Source organism: Excalfactoria chinensis, chromosome 4, assembly GCF_039878825.1.
Source record: "Excalfactoria chinensis isolate bCotChi1 chromosome 4, bCotChi1.hap2, whole genome shotgun sequence".
Lineage (NCBI taxonomy): Eukaryota > Metazoa > Chordata > Aves > Galliformes > Phasianidae > Excalfactoria > Excalfactoria chinensis.
In genome coordinates this window covers 3,601,320-3,625,350 of record NC_092828.1, presented here as the reverse complement: position 1 = coordinate 3,625,350, position 24,031 = coordinate 3,601,320, and the positions used below count along the sequence as shown (strand labels likewise).

At 35.6% G+C, this 24,031-nt stretch overlaps 1 protein-coding gene across 1 annotated transcript in view; it reads right to left on the bottom strand.

The window, feature by feature from the left end:
- The window catches only part of CTNNA2 (catenin alpha 2), a 441,905-nt gene that overhangs the window by 23,734 nt on the left and 394,140 nt on the right, over positions 1-24,031 (bottom strand). Inside the window, exons 13-17 of the mRNA XM_072334895.1 lie at positions 17,265-17,416; positions 10,109-10,222; positions 6,807-6,988; positions 4,264-4,369; positions 330-464 (exon numbers count right to left, since the gene is read on the bottom strand). Coding sequence (XP_072190996.1) covers positions 330-464; positions 4,264-4,369; positions 6,807-6,988; positions 10,109-10,222; positions 17,265-17,416 — 689 coding nt within the window. The remainder of the gene's footprint in view (positions 1-329; positions 465-4,263; positions 4,370-6,806; positions 6,989-10,108; positions 10,223-17,264; positions 17,417-24,031) is intronic.

Genomic DNA, 24,031 nt, shown 5'->3' with positions numbered 1-24,031 from the left:
ATTTATAATGAGCAAATATACAAAAGCTCCAAATAATTATAATATTCACAGCTTGGCAATTACTTTCTAGGCTATGAAATTACTTTTCTTTAGGAAGAATGAGGATTTTACAAGGTTACTATAAACAAAGGGTAATTGGAAAAATCAAATTGCTCTACGCAAGTTATTGTAAGGTCTGGAATAATGGTGATAAAATTGTTAAAAAGGCTACTTATGAATCACCTTTTTTTTCCCTTGTGCTATATATTACTGTCATCAAAAAAAAAAAAGCTCCTTTTTTAAGCACTGCAATGAGAAACATAAATGGCTAAATATGAATACCAGCTTACCCCTGATACAATAAGTTCTCCACCCAAGTTCTGAACTTCTGCCTTCACTTTGCTGCAGATGTTGAGCTGGTGGCAGTAGAGGGCAATGCGCTGCAGGTAGGCTAGCAGATCCTGTTTGCAGGCTGAGTCAGGGCACTGCAGATGAAATAAATGATTAGATGCAGCTGAATTCACATGGTTGTTACAGAGAGGTAATGAGAGGAGAGTCTATCAGCACGTATGGCATTAGATGGGTCCACTTCACTTTGTCATTCCTTGAAATACTTGCTGAAACATGAAAACCAAATTCTACCTTTCATGTAAGTCAAAGTTTATCAGCTTATCAGTCATCACTTGAAGATGCACTGTAAGTTTTCTTTTGAAAAACAAGATCTACCTCTCAGTCAGATACTAATGAAACACAATGGAAATAACAAAAATGTCATTTTTTGGAGGAGGTCTCTTTGGGATATCAGTTTGTACAGAATGGAGGAACTGAGTAGCCAAAGTTTCATCGGAAACTCCAAGTATCAGGGTGCCTGCAAGGTGTCCAGGTTAAGATGCCACAGGGGCTATTTCCAACTGATGACATCCATTTCTGACTGTCTTGCCAGCTTCCCTGGCATTTATACAGACTTTCAGAGAACACAGCTCTGCATCAAACTTTGTAGAAGCCTTTCTGACACATTAAGGACTGAAGAGGTGAGGTAGCCTGGCTTGGATATGACAGACTTGGCAAAATTACTGTTAATGTCTAAATACCTTAGTTTGTGCCAGGAGGTAATAATTTACTAAAATGTGAGATATTACACAGTGTCTCAGCAGATGCCATCAGTCTTGCAGCCCTTCTTAAGAATACAATGACATAAGTTCATCCCTCTGCATGTCTAAGGGAAAGGTTTTTATACTGAAGAGAAAGCTATCTACAGTCCTGTACCATTTTGAGCATTGTGTCAATTATGTGTTAATAGAAATTACATTAGGTCAAATGTAATTTGACTTAGTGAAGGTTTCATCACAAATATAACTAGAAAAGGTCCAATGTAATTTGTTTACAATCTTTGAGAATCTTAATAGAAACTGCATCATCCCTCAAAATAACAACGCCATAATAAATAACTCTCTAGTTAATTAATATTCTTAATCTTGCCTCACGAGAAAAGACCTCAGTAATTTACTCTGATGAAAGAAAGCTAAAATTGCCCTTTGTTTCCAGCATGTCTCCAACAAATACTCATCATGGCTACCCAAAAAAGTTCCACTGACAATGATCTTTGAATGTATTGCTTGGGGATCAAAGATTTCCGAACACATTTTTTCAGCATCTTAAAATGTTTATATTACTTTTTTTTTTCTTTTTCTTTTTTTCCCTATAGGTAGGGTGAAATATTCACTAAAATTGATAGAATTAAGCACATACGGGTCAATATCACCACAGGATTTTACTGCAGAGAACAGTTCTGTCCCTAGCAGCTAGCAGGGAATGAATCTGTGCTGAAATAGTTGCATATACTGTCATCTATAGTCCTGAAAGCAGTCACTTAGTTTTTCCTCTCCCTTTGAAACTAACGGTAAACAAAGCTGGAGGTTCACTGTGGCTGTTCGGTTGAATCTGTTCCGTATTTACAACAATGCTATAATGCCTCTCTTTCTCAGGCAGTTGCCACATCTTTCAGGCATGAATCCCTAAGAGAACTTTTCTCCCTGCTGGTGGCAATTTAATACAGAAATATTTACCCTGCTCCTGAAGTCCATGAACTGAAAGAAATGAACTTTAAAAAGCAATATCTCTAGAGAGCTGACAAGGCTTTAAATACAAGTACTTTGGAACAAAAAAAAAGCAAAACCTCTCTCACTGGAACAGTAATTAAAAGTGCAACTGTCCACAAAAATGTTTAGATCACGAATGTCTTTGAAGTTATGTAAGTTATGTAAAACACCATTAAAGCGTGAACATTAAAACAAACACTTCATTCTCACAGTGATTTCACTGCTTATTATTTAATTGCACGTTACAGTCTCCTGAAACTGAAAATGTAACTCAGGACTATGCACTCTAAGCAAAGCACGATTTTTTTCTTTTAACATCGCATTTCTTGAAAATATTCCACCTCTTCAGATAATGTAGGTTAGAGATTTCATCAGCTGACAGATGGATTTCTCGCTTTTACGCTAAAATGAATAGTTGCTACATATGAAGGATGGGAATGGGTTTAGTGCAGGAAAAATGGTTGTTGACAATGAAGAGAATCTCAAAACCAAACTTGCAGAGGTTATGGGATAACAGGTATCGATTCCGGTTTCTTGCCACTTTGGATCATATTTCATGCGTAGTAAGTATTGCATGCTATTGCATGCCTCTATAACGAAAGAAAAATAAATACTTATTTTGAAGAGAAAGACTAGAGACAAGGAAGTTATAGTTTTCACTACCAGCTATGTTTCTCCTGGTAGCAGTGAAAATAAAGAAACCATGGGGAAAATGACAAAAAATGTCAATAAATATATAAGGGAAAAGCTCTTTAAAGAGAGACTTGTAAAACATTACCAATAATGACAGAAGATTCAACTCCTTAACAATCCATATAAGAAGTATTTACAGAATTATTTCTGCAATAAGTATCTGTAATTAAGTGGTACTTTACTGTTTTCACGTGGATTTTTAATGATAGAATCACAGATATCGTTACTGATATTTTTTGCTCTTGACCACTAGATGCACGTTGGGTTAGAAGGATGGCCAGAGGGCTGAAGCATCTCTCCTATGAAGACAGATTGAAGGAGCTGATCTTGTTCAGCTTGGAGAAGGGAAGATTTTGGGGAGATTTCAATGCAGCCTTTTAGTCCTAGAGGGTCTTATAAACAGAAGAGAGACCAGCTTTTTACATAATAGTGATAGGATGCTAAACTAAAAGAGAAGAGACTTAAATTTGATATTAAGAGGAAATTTTTTACTCAGAGGATGATGAGGCATTGGGACAGGCTGCCCAGAGAAACTGTGGGAGCCCAACAGCTGGAGGTGTTCAGGACCAGGCTGGATGGGCAGCCTGATCTGGTTGGGGGCAACCCTGCCCACAGCAGGGGATTTGGAACAAGATGATTTTAAGGTCCCTTCCAATTCATGATTTGGTTGCCAAAGGCTTGTTTGCTCAATGTATGCCAGCAAACTGGATGTTCAAATTAGCATCTGGTTAATATACAAAATGAAAGACAAAGGAAATTAGAATGAATTGAGCAAATTCAAGTAAAATAAAATAAAATACATCTGAACTTTTCATTTATTAATTCCCCTAGATCGTCTCATGTTTCCTACAGGGTATTTCAGGGGATTGTTGGGGGAAAGATCATAATTTGTGAGAAAAAATAAAATAAAATTATAAATCTAAAATAAGGTATCTTGAATCAAGAACTTGGATTTGAAATCTGGCTCTTGTTCTTCAGATGGGTATATAAGCCAGCCTGAAGGAAAAGGTCTGAAGTTCATCTTTACACGCGTGGAAAGAAGTTAGTAATGGGACTGTGGACACAGATTTTACAGTCTGGGGTAGGGGGCTGTAAGGTGCAGAGCACAATACCCCACTGCAAAGGAGAAGGCACGAAGCATCAAGGGAAAGTGCTGGAAGAGGGAGCTGAAAGAACATAAGGAGTCATACACGTTCATCAAGGGTAACAGAGCATCCAATTGCTTTCATGTCAGCAAACATATTAATCTAATCGTAATAGAGTTTCCCAGTCCCATATGAGGCTATGGGATACCTGAGAAGTTTCTGAGGTTTCAAAATTCATTTATTACTTTTCTATAGTGCAGGAAAATAAAAGAAACAAACAATAAAGAAAAGAACAACAAAAAACCCCAACAACCTCTAAGCAAGAAAAACAAACAAACGAACACCAAAAAAACACTGCAGAATGGGACTCACTGATGGAAATTCTGCTGTATCTCTGATTATTTTACCTGATCAGCTACTGCCCGTGCAAGTTTGTCCATCCTTGATCCTGCCTCTGCAATCTTCTTGGCTGCATTAATGACATCAGATGTATTCTTCAGTGGGCCTTTACCTCTGCGAAATACAAAGAAATGATGAACAATATAAATAAATTATGAAAGGAAAAAGTTTTAATGACACTGTTTAGTATTTGATTTTAAAACAGTAACAGGGATGACTTCTTAATTTATTACAAATTCTCCCTTTAATTACTCTGTATAGTAGAGATTGATTAAAATGTTGGCCTGCTATATTTCCTCTCTCTTATGAAATGCCTCTCTAGCAATTTTATTTGATGGTGTCTTAAGCACAAACTACACTTAATAGTATTTCTAAGTGCTTATTAAACTGATGTTCTTTCTGCAGTACACAACTATTAAAAACTACGTTATTCCCATGCCAACGGTTAATGTTAAGCCTATCAATTCTATAGCAAAGATGCCAGGTTTTAGAAAGCTTTTCAGATATGTCATAAAACAAAAATTCTTGAAGTATAATTCTGTTACATTTAAAACATGTATAATTTGCCTTAAGACTGATCCTGTAATTTTAAGATGGTGCACAAAAGTCTGATTTTAACCATAATCACTATGAAAAAAATAATAATTGCAGACCTTTCTGAGTTTCTTTCAGACCCCAAACTTTTATCCTGTTTATTATAACATTTGCTATGTTCCCAAGAATGCCTACACGAGAAGCAAGCTCATTTTCCTCATTTATTTATTGATTTTTTGATCCTATGCAGAGAAGCGCAGCTTTGGACAAGACTGATGGAAAATTATGATCTTCAAATATCCCATTTCTGTTGAACTTAAAATGGAACAGAACTCCTTTGTAGTGACCTCATATGCTTTAACATTCCTTCCATCAGCAGATCTGACCATCTCAAATTCCACACACTTGATTTTTTTTCCTGTTTGAACACTGCAGTGGTTACAGCCAATCAAAATATGCAAAAGGCTTTGTTCTTTTTTAATGGGATATATTAAACGAATTTTTATTATATCTGATGTAGATAGGTGTGCACTTTGATTGTCATTATTATTATTATTCTTTAATCTACTTCAAATGTGACAAAGGTTTTTCTCTCATTCTTATTTTAGTTCTGTTCTTTTGATGGTAGAAAATGCAATTACGAAACATTCAGTTTGATGCTCAGTGTATCAAAGATTGTCCAGGAGGTTGCACAAAGCACGGGTGTTGCTTTAGAACGTTATTTCTTCATTATGTGAAATGATTGCACTGCTTGTGCAGTTTTTCACTGTGTTTATTGAAGCAAAGGAATGAGAGACAATGAGAACAATAATACAAAGGTAACTAATACTTCTCAGATATATCACCCTTTATGGGAGGCTCTTGTATACAGGGGTTGTGAGTGTGCTGCCAAAAGAACAGTTGTGAAAGCACAAGCTGAGAGAACATTGATCAAGCTGGGAGAACTACTGTTCAGAAAGAGATACAGTAGTCACCTATTATAATGTAGATAAACTTTCTGTATTCATATTTAAAATGCATAAAAATGTATCTAATAGCTATCCCAAATAACTATAGATGCAAATTAATTAACAAACATATGAATGTAAGGTATGTGAAAACACTGTAATATCAGTGCAGAGACTGTTTCCCATGAAACAGGCTGAATGCTTCAGACACAAGGCTGGATAAAGTAATGTATTTTAGCATCTCAGCAGATTGAATAAATAGATGTTTTGTTTCAAAAACAAAAAACAAAGATTTTTGTCTAGCTTTATCTAATCATATTTAGATAAATATCATTTATACTCTTGGACTCCCATTAAGAATAGACATTGAAATAGCTGTAACTTAATATGGTGATCTGTAATTCGAAGAATCTTATAAAATGTTCTCCCTGGTGTCATTAACAACGTAACCAGATTTAAACAAAATAATTATGTTATCTGATATCACTACAGAATGATCTTTTGATGGTTTGCAATTAGAAAAGAACAAGACATCAATAGAAGAAATGAAAGCAATATATATATATATAGATCATTGCTGACAGACTCCAATGAAGTATTAGATCAAGAAGTTTTAATTTAATTTAATTTAATTTATTTATTTATTTTAAAGAGGTTCAGTCTTCAAAACGATCCAAAGAGTTCTGCTGTTATTTTTGATTGACACAAATCATTTGAAATGTTGAAAGTTCATGCAGGAATGTGCTTTTACACATGTAAATTTTGTTTACGTGTAGTAAACAAAATATCACTTGAGTGTCATAGGGTTACACGCTGTCTTTATTGCTTTAGTTGAAGATGATCTGCAAATAAAACTGACTTGCAAACAATACGAAACCTTCAAGTGTTTTATCAAATATGCTGAGATATCCAGAGCAGCCACAGGCAGAGAACCACCACCTCTGTCAGGATGAAGTGTATTATCAAGCTGTGCATCTCTCAAAACAGCACATCACCTCAATAGGCTATAAAGTGCAACAAAAAGGAAAGTTGTCTGAAGAAATCCTCAGTACTGACCACTTTGTCCTTACCTAGTGAAGTCTGTCATTTCCATCATAATCATGCACATCTGCTTTGCCAACACAATGATGTCATTACCACTGTCATCCCACTTGGCCACCTCTGCATCCAGTTTGCTCTTTTCTTGGTGGAATATCTCTACCTGCTCAGCAATCTTGGCCTTTTCCTCCTGGGGGAGCTGAGCCATGATAGCCTGAAGAAAAAATGCAGGAGAAGCTGGACATGAAAAAAGGATGTGAGAAATACATACATTGATTCAAACTGCATTCTAGTTTCTTTTCATAGCAGCGGAAAACAGCAAACAAAATCCCTTAAACATTTGATTTCTGTAGGATGGACAGAAATAAAGTACATAGAATGTTTATAAGTTTTCTTTCACTTTCAAAAGTTTAAAAAAGATGTGATACCATGATATGCAAATTATTCACTATCATACAAAATAAGATTAAGATTTAATAGCAATTATCTTTAACCTTTTTAAAATGAAGGAAATCTATGGAAATATGTAATGTATTGCTAGCATCTCCCCTAGTCTTGTTCTCTGTCAGAAGTACAGAGGTTTTCTGCTTAAATACGCTATGACATGCAAAATGATACATTTGAAGTGAGATGAAATGAATGTACCTTTCAATAACTTTTAGTAGTCTAATTGTGTCTTGGAAGATATGCAAAAAGACATTGCACAGGTTGATACTAATTTGCCTCGACATTATAAACAAAGCAGAAAATTCCCCCACTTCCTTAAAAAGAAAAGCCCACAAAACTATAATAATTATTTTTGAAGATCAAATGGACACTTCCAGTAATGATTTCCAAGTTGAGATACCATTTGGCTTTAGGGTTCTTAAGACCACATTATGCATTTAATGGGGTGTGACATATAGTTAAGTGTTGTAACATTTTTTCTTGTTTATGTCACTTTCAATCAGCTGAAGTCTTTCTCTACGTATTCTTAAAATACTCTTGGCTTTTAAAAATTAATAATTGACCTTTTCCAAAACTGAAATTAGGAAAGGTTATAAACAGTAGATCAGAAAATGATAAATCTGCAAGTTAATCAAATTAAAATTCAACACACGATGATTAATTAGGCCTTATCAATGTAACTCAGCAGCTGCAAACATTATCATACTAGTCTCTCCATAGAAAAATGCATTGTAAGTCAAGCTAATAAATATATAAGGATACGTATGAAGCACATACAGTAAAACAGATACATTTACTTAAATGAAGAGAATTTGATAGGAGAATCAGAATTTGGAGAGCTGGTCTGTATGTCATACACATGGTTCTTCTCTGTGGGCAGCTCCATCTGTACAGACTTTAAACTAGTCTACAGTGTTTTAGCATTTCAGTTCCAGCTGCTAATATACTTTCAAAGAAGCTATACCCTGTAGCAACTGCAGATCATATCTTACAGTTTTGTTTCTACTGAATTCCGACATAAGCCTTCCTACTGCAATGCTAATAGCTTTACAGACTAAGCATATTAAAAAAATACATTACAATCCACAACTGAAAATCTAGCCTTTGTAAGGAAATGTTCAAACAAGTTACCACCATGCTTAGCAGACTCACTTCAATGAGTCAGTCAAGACTGTGGACTGTGCCTCCTGCTCAGTGTGTTTTTATTTTGTGCTTTCATCCAATTGTTGCATCCTGTGATATACTGCATTATAAGTTATTCAGTAATGGGACTGTCTTTATAGTATATTATGTTTATACAGCATGCAGCTGATCAAAGCAGAAGGTTTGAAGTGCAGCAGTGATAATAACCTCAATGAATGTAATGGAATTTAAGACTCCTAAGTCTCTAGGCAAACTAGACTCTTGGCAAAACTATTACTGCAATCTACTTGGTTTTCAGACCAAAAAGGGTTACGTAATACCTAATCCTATATGTAAACAAAAAGCAAACAAACAAACAAAAACCACAACCAAATCATGAAATTCTAGTATTACATTTCAATACTTCTGTACTGGAGACTTACTTTAATGAGCATTTAAATATTACAAACGATATGTTATGCTTTCTAAATTATAATAATTCCCCAAAGATATTCACCCAGATCCATAAAATCACACAGCTGGCAGGCATGGGATCTACAATTCAAATCACATCTTCCTCTGGGTGATCAGGCTACTAGTCATTATATCATATCCAGGAGGCCCAATAACAGACACTTAGGTTTTGTTCTTGGGATGCAATGACAAAGAAACAGCTTTTCTGCTAAATAAACTTAATTTAGGCTGGCATTACTTTTTGTTTTCTACATCTAAAATATATGCTTAGGCCTCTAGCATACTGTGGATCTTTATTCAACAGCTGATAACCTCTTAGTTCATGTCCTTTGAAATCTTTCAAACTATCACTGTCTTTTTGCCTTCAAAGTCCTCAACCTTGCAAATCCTCTTCCAGAATTAAAGGCAAGAAGTCACCTTCCCTCCTACTAGCTTTTGCTGTAGTGCTTGCGTGTGTGCGTGTGGAGATGCTTCTCATCTCATCTATTATTTCATTTGAGCAAGTTCTACTATCTGAAGAAACGTAGACATGTAAAACAGCCATGGAAATAATTCAAGCTGCTCTCAGTGGTTTTTTTTTTTTTTTGGGGGGGGGGGGGTCTATTATTTTTTTAGTTCTTTTCCTGTCAAACGTATTTTTACTATGTTATTTGTCCCCCAAATTATATTCTGCTATTATTGTTTGTAATCTGAGCTGACTAGTCTGGTTAGTGGAAAATAAAATACATTAGAGGGTTATGTAATCCTGTGTGTCAACAAATTTCTCTTCTCTAGCACCTGTGACCCCTGAAGCACTCATCAGCTTAATTTGCAATCCCCATGCACAAGCTAAGGTCACAAATCACAATGAGTCCAGTTCATCATGATATAATTACCTTGGTAAAATTACATTGACTCAGTAACAAGTGTCTTCAATTACAATTAAATTACAGGGGCTGCTCAGTTCTACTTGACAAGTTTGCACACTGGGAAACATGACTAATGTAAGATTTCTCTGGATACAGCGTTTGGTGCCTTGATGATACTTATTTATTTATTTTTAATTTGCTGTATACTTCCACAATTACTGTACATTCTAAACGTATAAGGCCTTCCGGAGCAAACAGCTCATACAAGGCATCACATCATTCAATATACTCAGTGCTTTTGAGATAGGTAGGACATGAAATACCAGGGTTAGATTACTGCTATTGTTTCTTACGTGAGCCTGAAGACCTGAAATCACTGTGTTTGACTTCTGAGGCATAGCTTTTTTCATTTGCAGCTATACCAACACTGGGTTTACACTCACCCTTGCACTCTGGCCAGCAATAAGCTGGTCATCTTCAGTCTGAACACTTGTTCGGCTGCGAACATCATAATCTTCTTGCTCAAAGTCTGAATCATCCTCCAGCTCTTCAGGGGTCTAGAGGCAGGAAAGAAAGCAAGAGAAGAGATGACAAGCTTACAAAGGATACAAACCCTGTGTACAGTAAGCTCATATTCCATTGACTACCTGCCCAAAAAACAGTTTCCCTTTTGTTTTAAATTAACTTGCATGCCCTCGCAGTCCAGAACTGAAATTGAATTGTCTTAAAAATTAAGTTGTTTCAACTTGAGTTTCCTTTACAGATGGCATTTATCATTACCTTGCTGTGACTTTTCTTAATTCTGTTAACATGACAAATGTAGTTCCATGAACAAACATCTTACAGAAACATTAACAACCGGAATGCAGTATTTCCAACCAATCTTATTTCATTTATAAATGGATACTGTTTTATTGCCGGAATGCCAGCATAATCTTTAAGAGAGAAAGTAAATGTCTGGTAAAAGGTAACTCACTTTCTAAAAGAAAAAGTGATGAAAGTGAATAAGAGATTCCACCTGAAATTAAAATGCAAATGATGTCCACAGTTTTTGAAAACAAATGTAAAATTTGTAAACTGCTTTGTCCTTTAAGTTCCCACAATACTTTTCAAGTTGAGACCTTTGGAATTTCCTTTACCTCCTAAACTGAAACTACATTATCTCCACTGCTGATTCTAAAAATGGCGTGCAGGTATATGGACATACTGACCAAACAGAGCTAAATATCGGTTGTCTTCTAAACATTTTAAATGTTAGAGGTAGGGAGAAGAAAGACAATTAATGGATTCATTCACTTGGCATTTTCTCCCTCTAATACAAGAGAGAAAGAAAAAGACTTCCATGCATGTGTGCGGAGAGAAAGAAATGGTCTACTTTAAACCAACGTTTAGTATTATATTTCATAAGGATGATGTAAGAACAAATATAGGCCCCAAAATAGATGATTACATTGCTTTTGTCATTTGAACAGCATCTAATAAAAAAAAAACAACCTGTCCACAAGTAACTTTTGTAGGTACAATAGATATAGTAAAAGAAGAAGACGATAATAATTACAGAGATATCCTACCCACATACCTCAGTGTTAACCTAGAGGAGCAACCAACACTGAAGAAGTCAGTCATGCTGGCATTTCCAGCTTAGAGGCACTGTCAGGTTTCCTAGCAGAGGTGCTAATCATTGCCAGTTGTCATTACAGCTCTGTTGAAGATTCACAGTCACCAGGAACTGGTCCAAACCCTCTAACATAATCTAGAGATGACTTCTGTTGATATTTATATTACAGCCTGGTTCCCAACATGAAGTGAACATCACCGTAACAGAAAAATCAGCTGCTTTGCTAACTACATGGTAAAGTGCACATGATTGGAAGAGAAAAACACAGCCATCTTCATTTGCCTTAAATGAATTAGACATATATTTTGATGCTGAGCACTGGAGGAAGAAGTAACCAAGTATGACAGTGTGGTAATGAAACACTGGCAGCAGCTCTAAAGAGACACATGCTCAGATAACATGCCTATCAAGTTGGAGAGAAGATGAAATCTAGGTTAGAAACAGAATGTCCTTTCTCCTCTGATATAAGAAACAAAGGAACGATTGCAACCATTTCTGTAATGTCCAACAGCCTTGTTGTTCAAGCATCTTTAATCACTTAATATATTCTCTCTGCTAAACAGACTGAGGGCAGGATGTGACTTTAAAATCTGTCGTAAGCAACAGATACTAACAGTATCTGTTAGTAATACAGTACTTGTTAGTAGTATAGCTACTAACAAACAGCACACGCCTCCCTAAGCAAGACAATATTTCAGGTTCTATTAGCCTGTAGCAGGAACAGGGTGGAAAGTTTCAGACCCTTCATTGCAAATCATTGGACTCATCCCCATCTTCTAAGTCCAATTAGCCAGTCAGTTACTCTGGTCGCTGTAAAACCAGCACGCTTCCCCAGGTACAGTTTTGTTTCTTTTGTCTGCAGACTTTTATATATTTAAGAATATAAAAGATAATAAGCAGCCTTTTCCCTGCTTTTCATAGTCCAAGTTGCAGCAGAGTAAAGGTTGTGATAGTTTAACCCGGAGAGATCAGCTAGGTGGAATATTCAAAATATTACAACCCAACAGTGTAACATCAAAGCACAGGAGGATTCTTATTAAAGAGATAAAACATTCTCAAACTTACGTGTTCAAGTTATGCATAACATTCACAATCTTAATATCTGTAGTCTTTAAAAAAGGGAAGCTTCATCACTATAGGTCTTGAACTTTGAGAAGAACAGTGCCAAACAAAAGGACAAGGTAATGGAACAGTTATAATATACTACCAGTTCAAGAAATTCCAGTATTTTCCCTATCTGCAAGTGAGATCTAATCCAGTGCTAACTTTCAGATTCACTTTCTTAAGGTTTTCAAGCGTGGAGAATTCAACACCCTCATTTTCTTTCAAAAACAGCTACTCTTTTCATTAGGATGAAGAATAGTAGTGAATTGCTAACTGTAGGCTGCCATTTCAAACACATGGTATGCTTTTCACTGCTGCTTTGCTACGTCTGATGTCTTGAAGATGCAGCCTCAATTTTAATGTCTCTGATTTGCTTAGAGACAAAGGAAAAAAAGAAAAAATATACCGTTACTTAAAGCATTTTTATTCCTTAGCTGAGACTTCCAAACATATCAGCAGCACTCCAATTTTTGTGCACAACTAACAGGACCATGGTATTTAAAACCCAGTTTCCAAGACAACAGTCTGTTACTTAATTTATCTGAGTTGGATGATAGAAAGACTGATTTGTTCCTGCAGAAATCTGAATCTATGGGCATAAAAACTAAAGAAACATGGATTTGAGATCAGGGACAGTTTCCAAACAAAACTCTTACAACCAGCTGTAGAAGAAGGAGCCAGAGCCATTTTCAAAACTAACACATTTTAAAATCTCATTGATTTTGATGAAAAAGTGTCAATTTTCATCATTTTTAGACTTAAATGTTGCAGAGGACAGGCCATTAGACTACTGAGGATTATTTTTCTTTCAAATACAGTCTCTACTACATATAGAACATATTCTTCATTACATTCATATAACTCTCATGAATTCTTGCAATGAAGGAAAATCTTTCACAGTTCAAGATAAATCACCCAGTAAATATACACTCTTACTTTTAAGAAGCATGCTTTATTTCTAATACAAATTTGGTGACTTTCAACTTCCACTAATAGAACTTTTTTTATTATTTTTAATATCTCCCTGACTGGTAGACTGAAGGTTGTGTTGAAAAATAAAACACCTTCCTCCACTATAGGGTTTTTTTTTATTTGCTTATCCTTTGTAGTGCCAGTATAAATATGTGATTTTTCATAGAATCATAAACATTAGAAAAGACCAACAGATCATCCAGTCAACCATCAACCCACTTATGCATGAATTATACGTAAAGTGGCATAGATATACAGAGAATTAGAAGTACTATTTGTTTAGAATTTCAACAATTCAAAAATACTTAATGGAGATATAAAGACTCACAATGCTATGTGCTTACAAGCTGTAGAATACAATTCTAAGGCATTCAGCACTGTAAACATCCAGCCAAGTTAATGCAATGAGTAGGAATAAAAATATTTCCCTATTTTCTACCATTAAAATACCCTCCACTTCTAAAAGCTAAGGAGAAAAAAGGATTTTCTAATATGCTTTTATATTTGACTGCATGCTATTCTGGGCATTTGTTTTTATATGAAGGCAGCTGCAGCCACAGTGACTCAGGTGCTTCAAGCACCATCTGAGTGGTAAAGACAAAGAAACTCTCTAACAGCAGGCCTTCAGCTGTTTAATGATTAAAGTAAAAACTAACTCTACAAACACTTGACAAGCAAAAGGCCCTCAATACAGACAACAGACTCCGCTGTAGTGCTCTTTGGAGATAGACTATTTAAAAACAGAGGGTACAGCATGCAGCAGGATCTTGGATTTCACTCTGGTGCACATCCCTTGGGTTATCAAGGCTATGTCTATATTGACAAGTGTGGAAAAGTAGGAGAGGATTCATACATCCAAACTATTCAAGACCCCACACTCACACTAATCTCATCTCGTTTTTATTCAGTCTAGGCATTGTCTGCTCCCATGGAATGAAATTCCCACACTGTCAGAAGTGCACATTCTCCCCAGTTACCAAGAAGAGTCAAGTTAATGTCCTCTAAGACTGCTCCATAATGTGGACCAAAGTATAGCAAATGGTAAGAACTGGAGTTTACATTCAAAAATGAACTCTTGATTAAATAATAATAATAATAAAATGCAATACTAAGCCTAATCCAGTTGCAACTATCTTGCTATTGGCGAGGCTGCCAACAGTAAAGGTCAAGAGTGGTCTCATTGATGCAAAAGAATGTGGAAAGCTGCTGTTTGATTGTTCCTAGATGTAGAGCAGGTTTCCATCTAACAGCTGAGTGAATTTCACAAGTATTCATGAAAAAAAAGCCCCACACTTTAATTTGATCCCTATGCTGTAATTTAAAAAGATGTTGGAACAAAGTTATTATTTTCTATCTTATTTTTAGATTCTATAATTATGCTCCTAAATTTATTTATGCTACTTATTTGGTTGTGAAAGAGATCTATTCTGGACTGATTATAACAATAGTCCCCAATGGAAAATAAGTCTCCTTCCTCCTCCAAACAGACATTAAAATCTACCCTTTCTAAGGAAAAAAAGAAGATATTTTTCCCCCTTTCCTTCAGATTACTAAAATAATAATACCAACAAATAATAATTTAAAATGTGGCCTTATTTCCTCAATGGAATGAGAGAATAATATCAGATAAATTTTAATCTTCCATAGAATACTCTCAAACAATTACTGACTGAAAATAATTGTTTGTGGCAGATGCTCTAAAAAGTTTGCAAGATTTATATATATATATATCTAATTCTACAAGCTTTGCAGACCAAGTGTGCAGGAATTAAGAAATTATTAGATAAAAATATTCTATTGTTTGTCTTTTATAGCATAATGTCTAGCCTTTAATTGCATTTCCTATTTCAACATCAGATGTCCGGGTGGGAATACTAGAAAATATCTCAAACTTAAACTAAATTGTGTTTTACAGAAAATAAGGTTCTGAGTCAGCAAACTCTGGTTTATGTAAATTTATAGATGTGAATTTTCCCAGTTAATTCACAAGGATAATGAGACCATTTATTTGCTTTAGTTCTCTGCCTGGGTAAGGAGCACTACATTTAGCTCCATAAATAAGTTAATTGTCTGAATGCAAAAATACATCTTTCTAATCTGAGTAAGCAGAATTCATTAGCTCGTATCACATACAGAGTGAAAAGTGGTAGTGATACAATTGCAAAAGTAACCTGGGATGTTTCTAAGGAGACTGTGAAGCCTGCATGCTGATCAGCTTTCCAAGCTAGCGATTAACATAACGGCAAAATGGTACTGAAATAAGTGAACTTAGAATGGTGCTTTTTGCTTAGCCAAAAATCTCACTCAGGATGGAAAGTCTCATAGCAACCTCTGTGTGACAGATGTGCAAGTGTGTCCTGGGAGCTAGAACTCTGCATAGGGGACAGGAGAAAATAGGTCTGTAGAAGTACCCATGCCATGATTGCATCTTATGAAGCAGTTTAAATGTCTGATTGTGGAAGACCAACATGTACTTAGAAGCGGCTTCTAGAATCACTGGATATCCCAAGTAGGAAGGGACCCATAAAAATCATTAGGTCCCGCTCCTCACTCCACACAAGACCACCCAAAAGTTAGACCATCTGTCTGAGAGCACTGTGTATACTTTTGAATTCTGGCAGATTGTGGCCTTGACTACTGGCCTGAAGAGACTGTTCTAGGACCCAGCCACCCTCTGAGGAAGAAACTTTTCTTGATATCCAACCTGAATCTTCCCTGAGGTTCTCTTGTCTGAAAGAAATGTTTGGAAACATCTGTTGCAGGCTAAGGAACTGTACAGTCAAAGGAAGAACAGGTCTTATTCCATTCCAGTTTACAACTCTTGCGAATATCCCAATGTAGCACAAGCCCAGAAAGGATACTTTTGCTCCATAATCAACAATACCTATCATTCAGGCTACCCGATTTTTGCATGAGGTACAAGAACGACTTATATTTTGCAGTTAGAAAATCAAGACTGTCAAAAGCTTTCTGTGTAGATTTTAATGTATTGTGACATGTATAATGACTAAAACGAAGCAATTTTGGAGTGCTCCAACTGCCTGAAGGCTTTCATCAGTGCTATAGTAGACTCACATGCAAGAGTGTATGCTGTGTGTTTGCTTGGATGAGTGAGTTGTTGCTTTACCACCATTGCTTCACAAGAGACAGTTTTTCTGAGTTCTTCACTATAACTTCATTTGTATGTGGCTTTCATGAGGGCAGGCAAATTGTTTTTCATGCAAAAATTTTTTATTTTTACATATATGGCTATGGACTAGATTGAATAGTAAGATAAAGATATACTCACACACAATTATGTTGCTACTTTAAAAATAATAATAATAAAAATATATATAAATATATATATATGCCTGAGCAAATTGAATCAACTGGTTAGTCAACACTGAAATGACACATTCTTTAGCTCAGCAAACATTCAAAACCATCCCTGCAGATGTTCACTGGAGCAGCAAGATTATTTATTTATTCATTTAGATTTTAACCAGACTTACTTCATATCCTAGGCAGCACACATACATTAAAAACAAACAAACAAACCCAAACAGCAACAACAACAAGCCACCAAAAACATTCTACACAAAGTTTGAAAATCTTAGTAATATATTGCTACTGCAATGGAGGCGGTTCTACTTAATAGTGAGCTTCCATCTATGGGCATTTGTGACCAAATAATCTCTTGAGTAGTTAAATGATATTTCCTTGCTCATCTCTTTACCTCTTTTCTTAAGAATACTTTTTTTTTTTTTTCTACACATATTTTTATTTTATTCTTGTTTTGATGTCAAGCTTTTCTGCCAAATTATGAAAGAAGGCTGAGTCCTAGTAGCTTTTCTATTCCTCTTATCCAGTGTGTGACACTTTGCTTCAAGCTCCAACTTTTATTTCCCGCATGCCTTACATACCCTTATCATCAGAACAGCTTTCCTGATGTCACGAACTCCATCATAAACCAAGCGGGAGGCATCTATGAACTCGTTCTCTTCAAATGGCTGTGGGACATTCGCACTCAGCGCTTCAATGGCAACCTCAACTTGTTCAGCAAAACGTGGCATAACTAGATTAAACAAAATGAAAGGCAACAAGATTAGACACCTCCTTCCGTGAACATTCTCTCCCTGCCCTTGGGCATAAACAGTTTTCAGTAGGCATGGTACATGTTGTTGTCACAACTTCAAGACCTAGGAAGGCTCACAGGGCAGTTTTACACTCATGCTTTATGTTCAGAGCTCCGGCACATTTTCTACTAGTGACAAAACAGCCAGCCTCATAGTCTTGCCTCCAACTGAATAATAAAGAAAACTCCCCTTTCAATTAGTTCTTAACTAACTTTTTTTATGACATAAATAGCTCACTATCTGAGCTATCAGGAAAATTCTTTTAATACATTTAAACTTGGAATTAATACAGTACAATATTTATATCAAACAATCAAAGGAAAATATAGATATTTCACCTACTAATTTAGATCAGGTAACTCTAGTCTGGCTCACACTGAATAACAATAGTAGTAAAAGGGACAAAGCACCTTTGGAATGCGTAAGTTAGCAAGTGACCCTTGTGAAGGCATATAAAAAGACATTCTGTTTCTTTATTATCATCTTGTATATATTACACAAAGTAGTCATAGCTGTAATGATGTTATCAAGTGTGGTATGTGCTTTATGAAACATACCTTAAAGCAATTATTTGTTTATTTAAATACTTTAACAACTTTCCTTGAAGTAATTGTAATAACAGAAGTAATAATTTCTCCTAGGAAGTTAAGTTTCACGGTGGTAGAAAAGCACATTTTTCTTCTTATATGGATGCCCTTAAATTTGTTCTTACTCATACTGAAAACAGTATATTTTATGCATCTCACTTAACATCTGTTTTAAAGCAAAAATACAAAACAAACAAACAAAAAACCCCAAAACCATGACTCAAGACAGTTTACATTTTGAAGAACAACTGGAAGCACCTACTGTTGTATTCTGTTTCTGCCATTTCACTCATTGAATGCTTTTTCTTGAAAGAGAAAACTTTAAAGGGATTAATCTATTCAAATCTTGTTTATGCTGACTTTATATGTTTGTTCATGCACAAAGATGAAAGAACTGAATTGAATCTTTCATGCAGATAATGTTCAGTAAGTGCAAAAGTGCTTGGAATATATTGAGGGAAACAGGAAAAAGTGATATTGACAATAGACTTCAAAAAAGTAAACATTAATAAAACATTGCTAAGCAGAGGGGAAACATTTTAAGTAGAAGAGGAGCTGGAGAGAGAGGGAAGTAAACACATATATTAAATTATCTTAATTAATGGAACACTTGAAAGTACATTAGGAGACTAATGTGACTGCATAATGAACTCTAACCTAAAAACAAGAAAAACCCAATACTTAAAAAAATAAGGAAAACAAGTTAACTAAGAATCAAAATAAATATATTTGAAGTCACTGAAATAAAACACGCAAAGTTAGAAATGCAAAAATGGCAGCAGAAAAAGGAGGCAAAGCATCCTAATACTTAGGATTCTTAAATTTCTGTCAAAAAATTCCTGAACAGAAGATGTGATCAGGTATTTAACACAGTTAATAGTAAATGTAGCAGACCTGAATTAGGAAGGGGTAGTTTATCTGTATAAACATACATAAATATATCTATCAAATATATCTTCAAGTATACAGAATTTAATTTACAGTATTTAAGAAGCTGAAAAGCAATTTCTGAATCATCTTTGTGAACAACAATAACAGGAAAAGTTCCAGGGATTTAGAAAATAAAGTAAGCATCTATTTTTAGAAAGGTAAAGGAAAGAAGAATTATAGAACATTCAATCTGTTTTCAGTACTCAGAAAGAAGTGAAATGTAACATAAAACAATAATGTTTTATTGTCCTGTAAATAACGAGCAGGTGTTGGACAGGCAAAAGATTTGTCATAAATTGGGTACATCAAAACATTTCAACATTTTCCTTTAAGGGTAGCTAAGTAATGGGAAGGGAGAAACACTGTCATGGAATCATAGAATGGTTTGGGTTGGAAGGGACCCTTAAGATCATCTAGTTCCAACCTCCATGTTACAAGCAGGGACACCTCCTACAAGACCACGTTGCCCAAAGCACCATCCAGCCTGGCCTTGAATGTTTCCAGGAAGGGGGAATTCACAACTGCACAGGGCAGCCTGTTCAACTAACTGTAATATAGTTCAAATCTGATAAGGTTTTTGACAGGGTCACACATGACCATTGCATGAGAAAGCTTCAAACAATTTTAACCTTGTTGATCTGGCCACAGATTAGTCCTTAATTTACATTATTATATATGAAAATTATCTGTTTTAAAAAATGGAGATAGCTATTAAAGCCCATTATGAATTGTTTTCTTGCTTGTCAACTGTAATTTTACATCAGTGCTTAGTTTTGATTAGATAAGCATGAAAAAACATCTTAAACTAATTAGATGGTAGTTTAAGATGTTTTTTCATGCTTAGATGCTAGTTCCTAAAGGTCTTCTAAGTTACCATTTAACACAGTAATGTTTTTCAAAACTGAGTGAAGAGCTGTTAAGGTTATTGGGACACACTTGAGGAGCTCCATGATAGCGATGTATGATGAACATCCAATTCAGTCATACCCACAAAAACTCCTGTTTTTCTTATTTGTCATTTATTGTACAAAAAGGGATATTTTTAATCTGAGAAGCAGAATTCAGACAAAGATAACAAATCTGTATCAGGAGTTGAAGCTCTTCAATGTCAGATGATAATTTATTTACCAGGTAGAGAGACACTGGCTATGAATTTGAATTTCAGGGATAAATCAGTACTCTAGGAAATAAAAAAAAAAAAACAACTGGCCTCAGTTTTCAGACAATTGTTGTATCCAGAGGACTATTTGTATATATATATAATTTTTATTTTGTTTTAAAAACATCGTTATATCTACCTCTTAGAGGTTTCATTCTAAAGAGACAAGTTGAGAAATTCTCATTTTCTGATATCCAGGGCTTTAGAACTAAGGGATTCAGAAGTCCAGAAGTTGTTCTCTGAAGCTAAACTGTTCTCAGATAAACTAGATACTTGAGCTCCTAAGAAATGACTGCTCTTAGGCATACTGGCATAGTCAGCTTTGTCCCCTGTCAAGCTCTTGGTAGATCTTCATTCATTTATTTATTTGTAATGGCCCTTCTGAAATTCCAAATGCCAAAGAGATGTTTAAGTCTGTGTGCCAAGCACTGGTCAAAATAGTCCACAAGAGACTGTAAATTAGATAAATCAGCCAATGAGATTTGGTTAAAATTATTCAGAAAACACGTGGCACACTAAAGGTTTTGACCACCACAATGTTGGAAGCTGAAGGAAGGGACCCTGAATATCTCACACACATAATCTATGCTTCTAGTAAAGATCATGGTTATGTCACATAAATTGACCATCAAGGATGATTTGCACTACAATAAACTAAGAGTTACCAGAGTAAGTTAAGATAGCAAAGTAATTCCATGAATGACCCACTCCACGAGAGAAAATAAAAGATACTCTGTTATAGAGACAATTCATTATTCAGATTTAATAGGCTTTATTAAAGGGAATAAAACTTAACAAATGTAGACTTCTGGATGAAACTTCTTTCGGGTTTGTTTTTTGTTGCTGTTTTGTTGTTCAATTTTTAATCCTAAAGGGATTCATGAATTGATTTAATGGTAGTTCATTTATCTGAGGAAAGAACACACTCTCCCAGGAGATTAACAGATTTTAAACAGGTCTTTTAAAAATAGCTCTTATGAGACATTTATTTGACATATCCTGTCCAAGATGGCACAGTTACTCAATTTGGTTTAGAGAATGAAGTAGGAAACATACATGTCACCTGATTTAGTGTGAAAAGTTTGCCAAAATCTGGTACAATAAGATCTGTAAAATCTTCATCAGAAGATTCTAAATACTTCATAAATGTTTCACTACATTGTAGCCTTCGATTACAGTGTAATTCTCAACATTTGAATCATGATTAACGTACTGCTAATTAAAATGAAAAAGTTTTATACCTGTCTATTAAACCAGTTTTCCGCATATGACAGCACTAGACTAACTGTCAAGAAGAGCAGATTTGATATAAGTATTTTGTTGCTTGTTGCATATTGAGTGCAGACATATGGATACATATATATTAATACTGTTTTGGCTGTCACATATGAAGAAGTGCTAGCATATAATCATGTTTATGCCACTGAGTTGGATTTTCAGAGTTCCCTGTTCTGTGCTCAGAGATGTGGTCACTGATGTCTGTTGCAGCTAAATACCAGTAATACAAATGTAAATGCTCATTAGTTCAGGATATTAAATTGTATGTTTCAGGAAAGAACTGAAACAAAATTGAGGAAAAACTGGCAATGTGGTGTTTATAGTCCTATGGCAGAGAAAAGGATGAAGAATTACTACTACTCAGCTGGACCAAACACAAGACCACCTTTTTTCTTCTTGTTATTTGCTGACACACCTTTTCCTTGTTGAAATGGTTAATGAATATACCTACTCTAGCATAGGATATAATATACATAACAATACAGCCTCTGTAGAAACTTATGGAATATTTGCAGTGGATTTGATGATCTTGAAGTTATTTTCCAACCTCAGCAATTCTGTGATTCTATGATGAAGTTATGCCACGAAGTATTGTGATATATATGGACACATGTAAAAGAAAAAGCTAGATCACAGCTAGATCAGGTTGTCCAGGGCTTGATTCAGCCTCACCCTGAAAGTCTCCAGGGATGGGGCATCCATGACATCACTGAGCAACCTGTGCCAATGCCTCATCATCCTCATTGTAAGAGACCTTTTCCTTATACCCACCCTTATCTACTGTCTTTAAGCTTGAAACCATTTCCCCTTATTCTAACACCATAGACTCCCTTGAAGTGTCTGTCCCCTTCTTTCCTGTAGTCCCCCTTTAGATACTGAAAATACACTACCTGGTCATCTCACAGCCTTCTCTTTCCCAAGCTGAAGAGCTCCAGCTCTCTCAGCCTGTCCTTGTAGGAGAGGTGCTCCATCCCTTGGATCATTTTTGTGGCCCTCCTCTGTGTGTGCTCCAACAGCACATCTGGACACAGTTCTCTGGGTGAGGCCTCACCAGCAGAGTGGAAGGGCAGGCTCCTGCTGGCCATGCTTCTTTTGATGCACCCCGGGGTATGGTTAGCTTTCTAGGATGTGAAGGCACATTTCTGGCTCATGCACAGCTTCCCATCCACCAGTGCCCCCATATCTTTTTTGGCAAGGCTATACTCAATCCTTTCAACTTCCAGCTGATAGTGGATATTGCCTCAACCCAGGTGCAAGACCTTTTACTTGAATTTGTTGAACCTCATGAGGTTCACCTGGGCCCACTGCCCAAGTCTCATAAGAGCACAAGAAGTCCATGAAAAAAAATATAATACCTGAATAGTCAATAAATAATAACGGCCTATGAAAACAGACACTTCTATTGTATTAACCTATGATTCATTACTTAAGGTGGCTAGTCACTTCCAAGACAGTTCTAGACTTTTTAACTCTTCTACAGTTAGTTTACCTTCCAATTCTCACATTTCATTAATTTTGCCATCCTTCTCCTGACCTTCTTTCATATCTGGAATACATTTAATTTGTGGAGATCAGAACTGAAAAAGGTCTTTGGAGCATTAAATGAATACTGTTCTTAACACAGAGTCTAATGTCTTAAGCACTAATTTGAGGTATGTTGTGCATGTAAAGAGTGTCTGTACCCCACTGCTCATATTGCTGACACATCTTTTTTTCCTGAGAGGATGAATTAACTCAAAGCCTTCCTGTCAGTGAATATAATATCCTCAGTTTAGATAAATGTTCCTCTTACCATGAAAAATTAAATCAAATTATCTTTTATTGTTGCCTTTCTGATAATGAAACTCCTGTACTCTCATGTGTCAAACTAGCATTTTCCTTTTGGCAAATTTTGCTTCTTTCTATTTGCCTGTTGATTAATATGTCATACAATATCAACCACAGTGCTGCCCCTGAATTATCACAGGATGCTTTTATTTATTTTTAACCTGCTCAGAAATGGTCATTTATGCTTTTCTTCTGAATTGTATCCATTTCTTAATCCATCAAAGACTTTAAAATTCACTCAGTGGTTACTCATGTTCCAATCACATATGCCTCAAGGGTTTTATATATATATACAATATAATAATAATAATAAAAACCCTTTGAAAAACCTAAATCAATCACATTATATTCTCCTTTAGTACTATATTCCAGTTTAAAGGTATAAAAATGTACAAAAAAAAAAAAAAAAAAAAAAAAGAAGCAGTATTGAATGTTTTAGACACTGCGGTGACTTAATCATCTCTTACAAGTCTCATGCAAATATTTTGTAATATATTTTGCATAGTCCCTCATTGTATTCCTCTACACACTGAAGATACTCTCTCTCTGGCTAAAAATTCTTTGAATCAAACCAAGCATTCCAGTACCTGAAAGGTTCTTACAGTGAGAGTGGGGCAGGTCTCTTCTCACTAGTGACAAATGACAGGATAAGGGGAAATGGCCTCAAGTTGCGCCAGGGCAAGTTTAGGCTGTATATTAAGAAGCACTTCTTTACAGAACGGGTAGTTAAGTACTGGAATAGGCTCCCCAGGGAGGTAGTTGAATCGCCATCC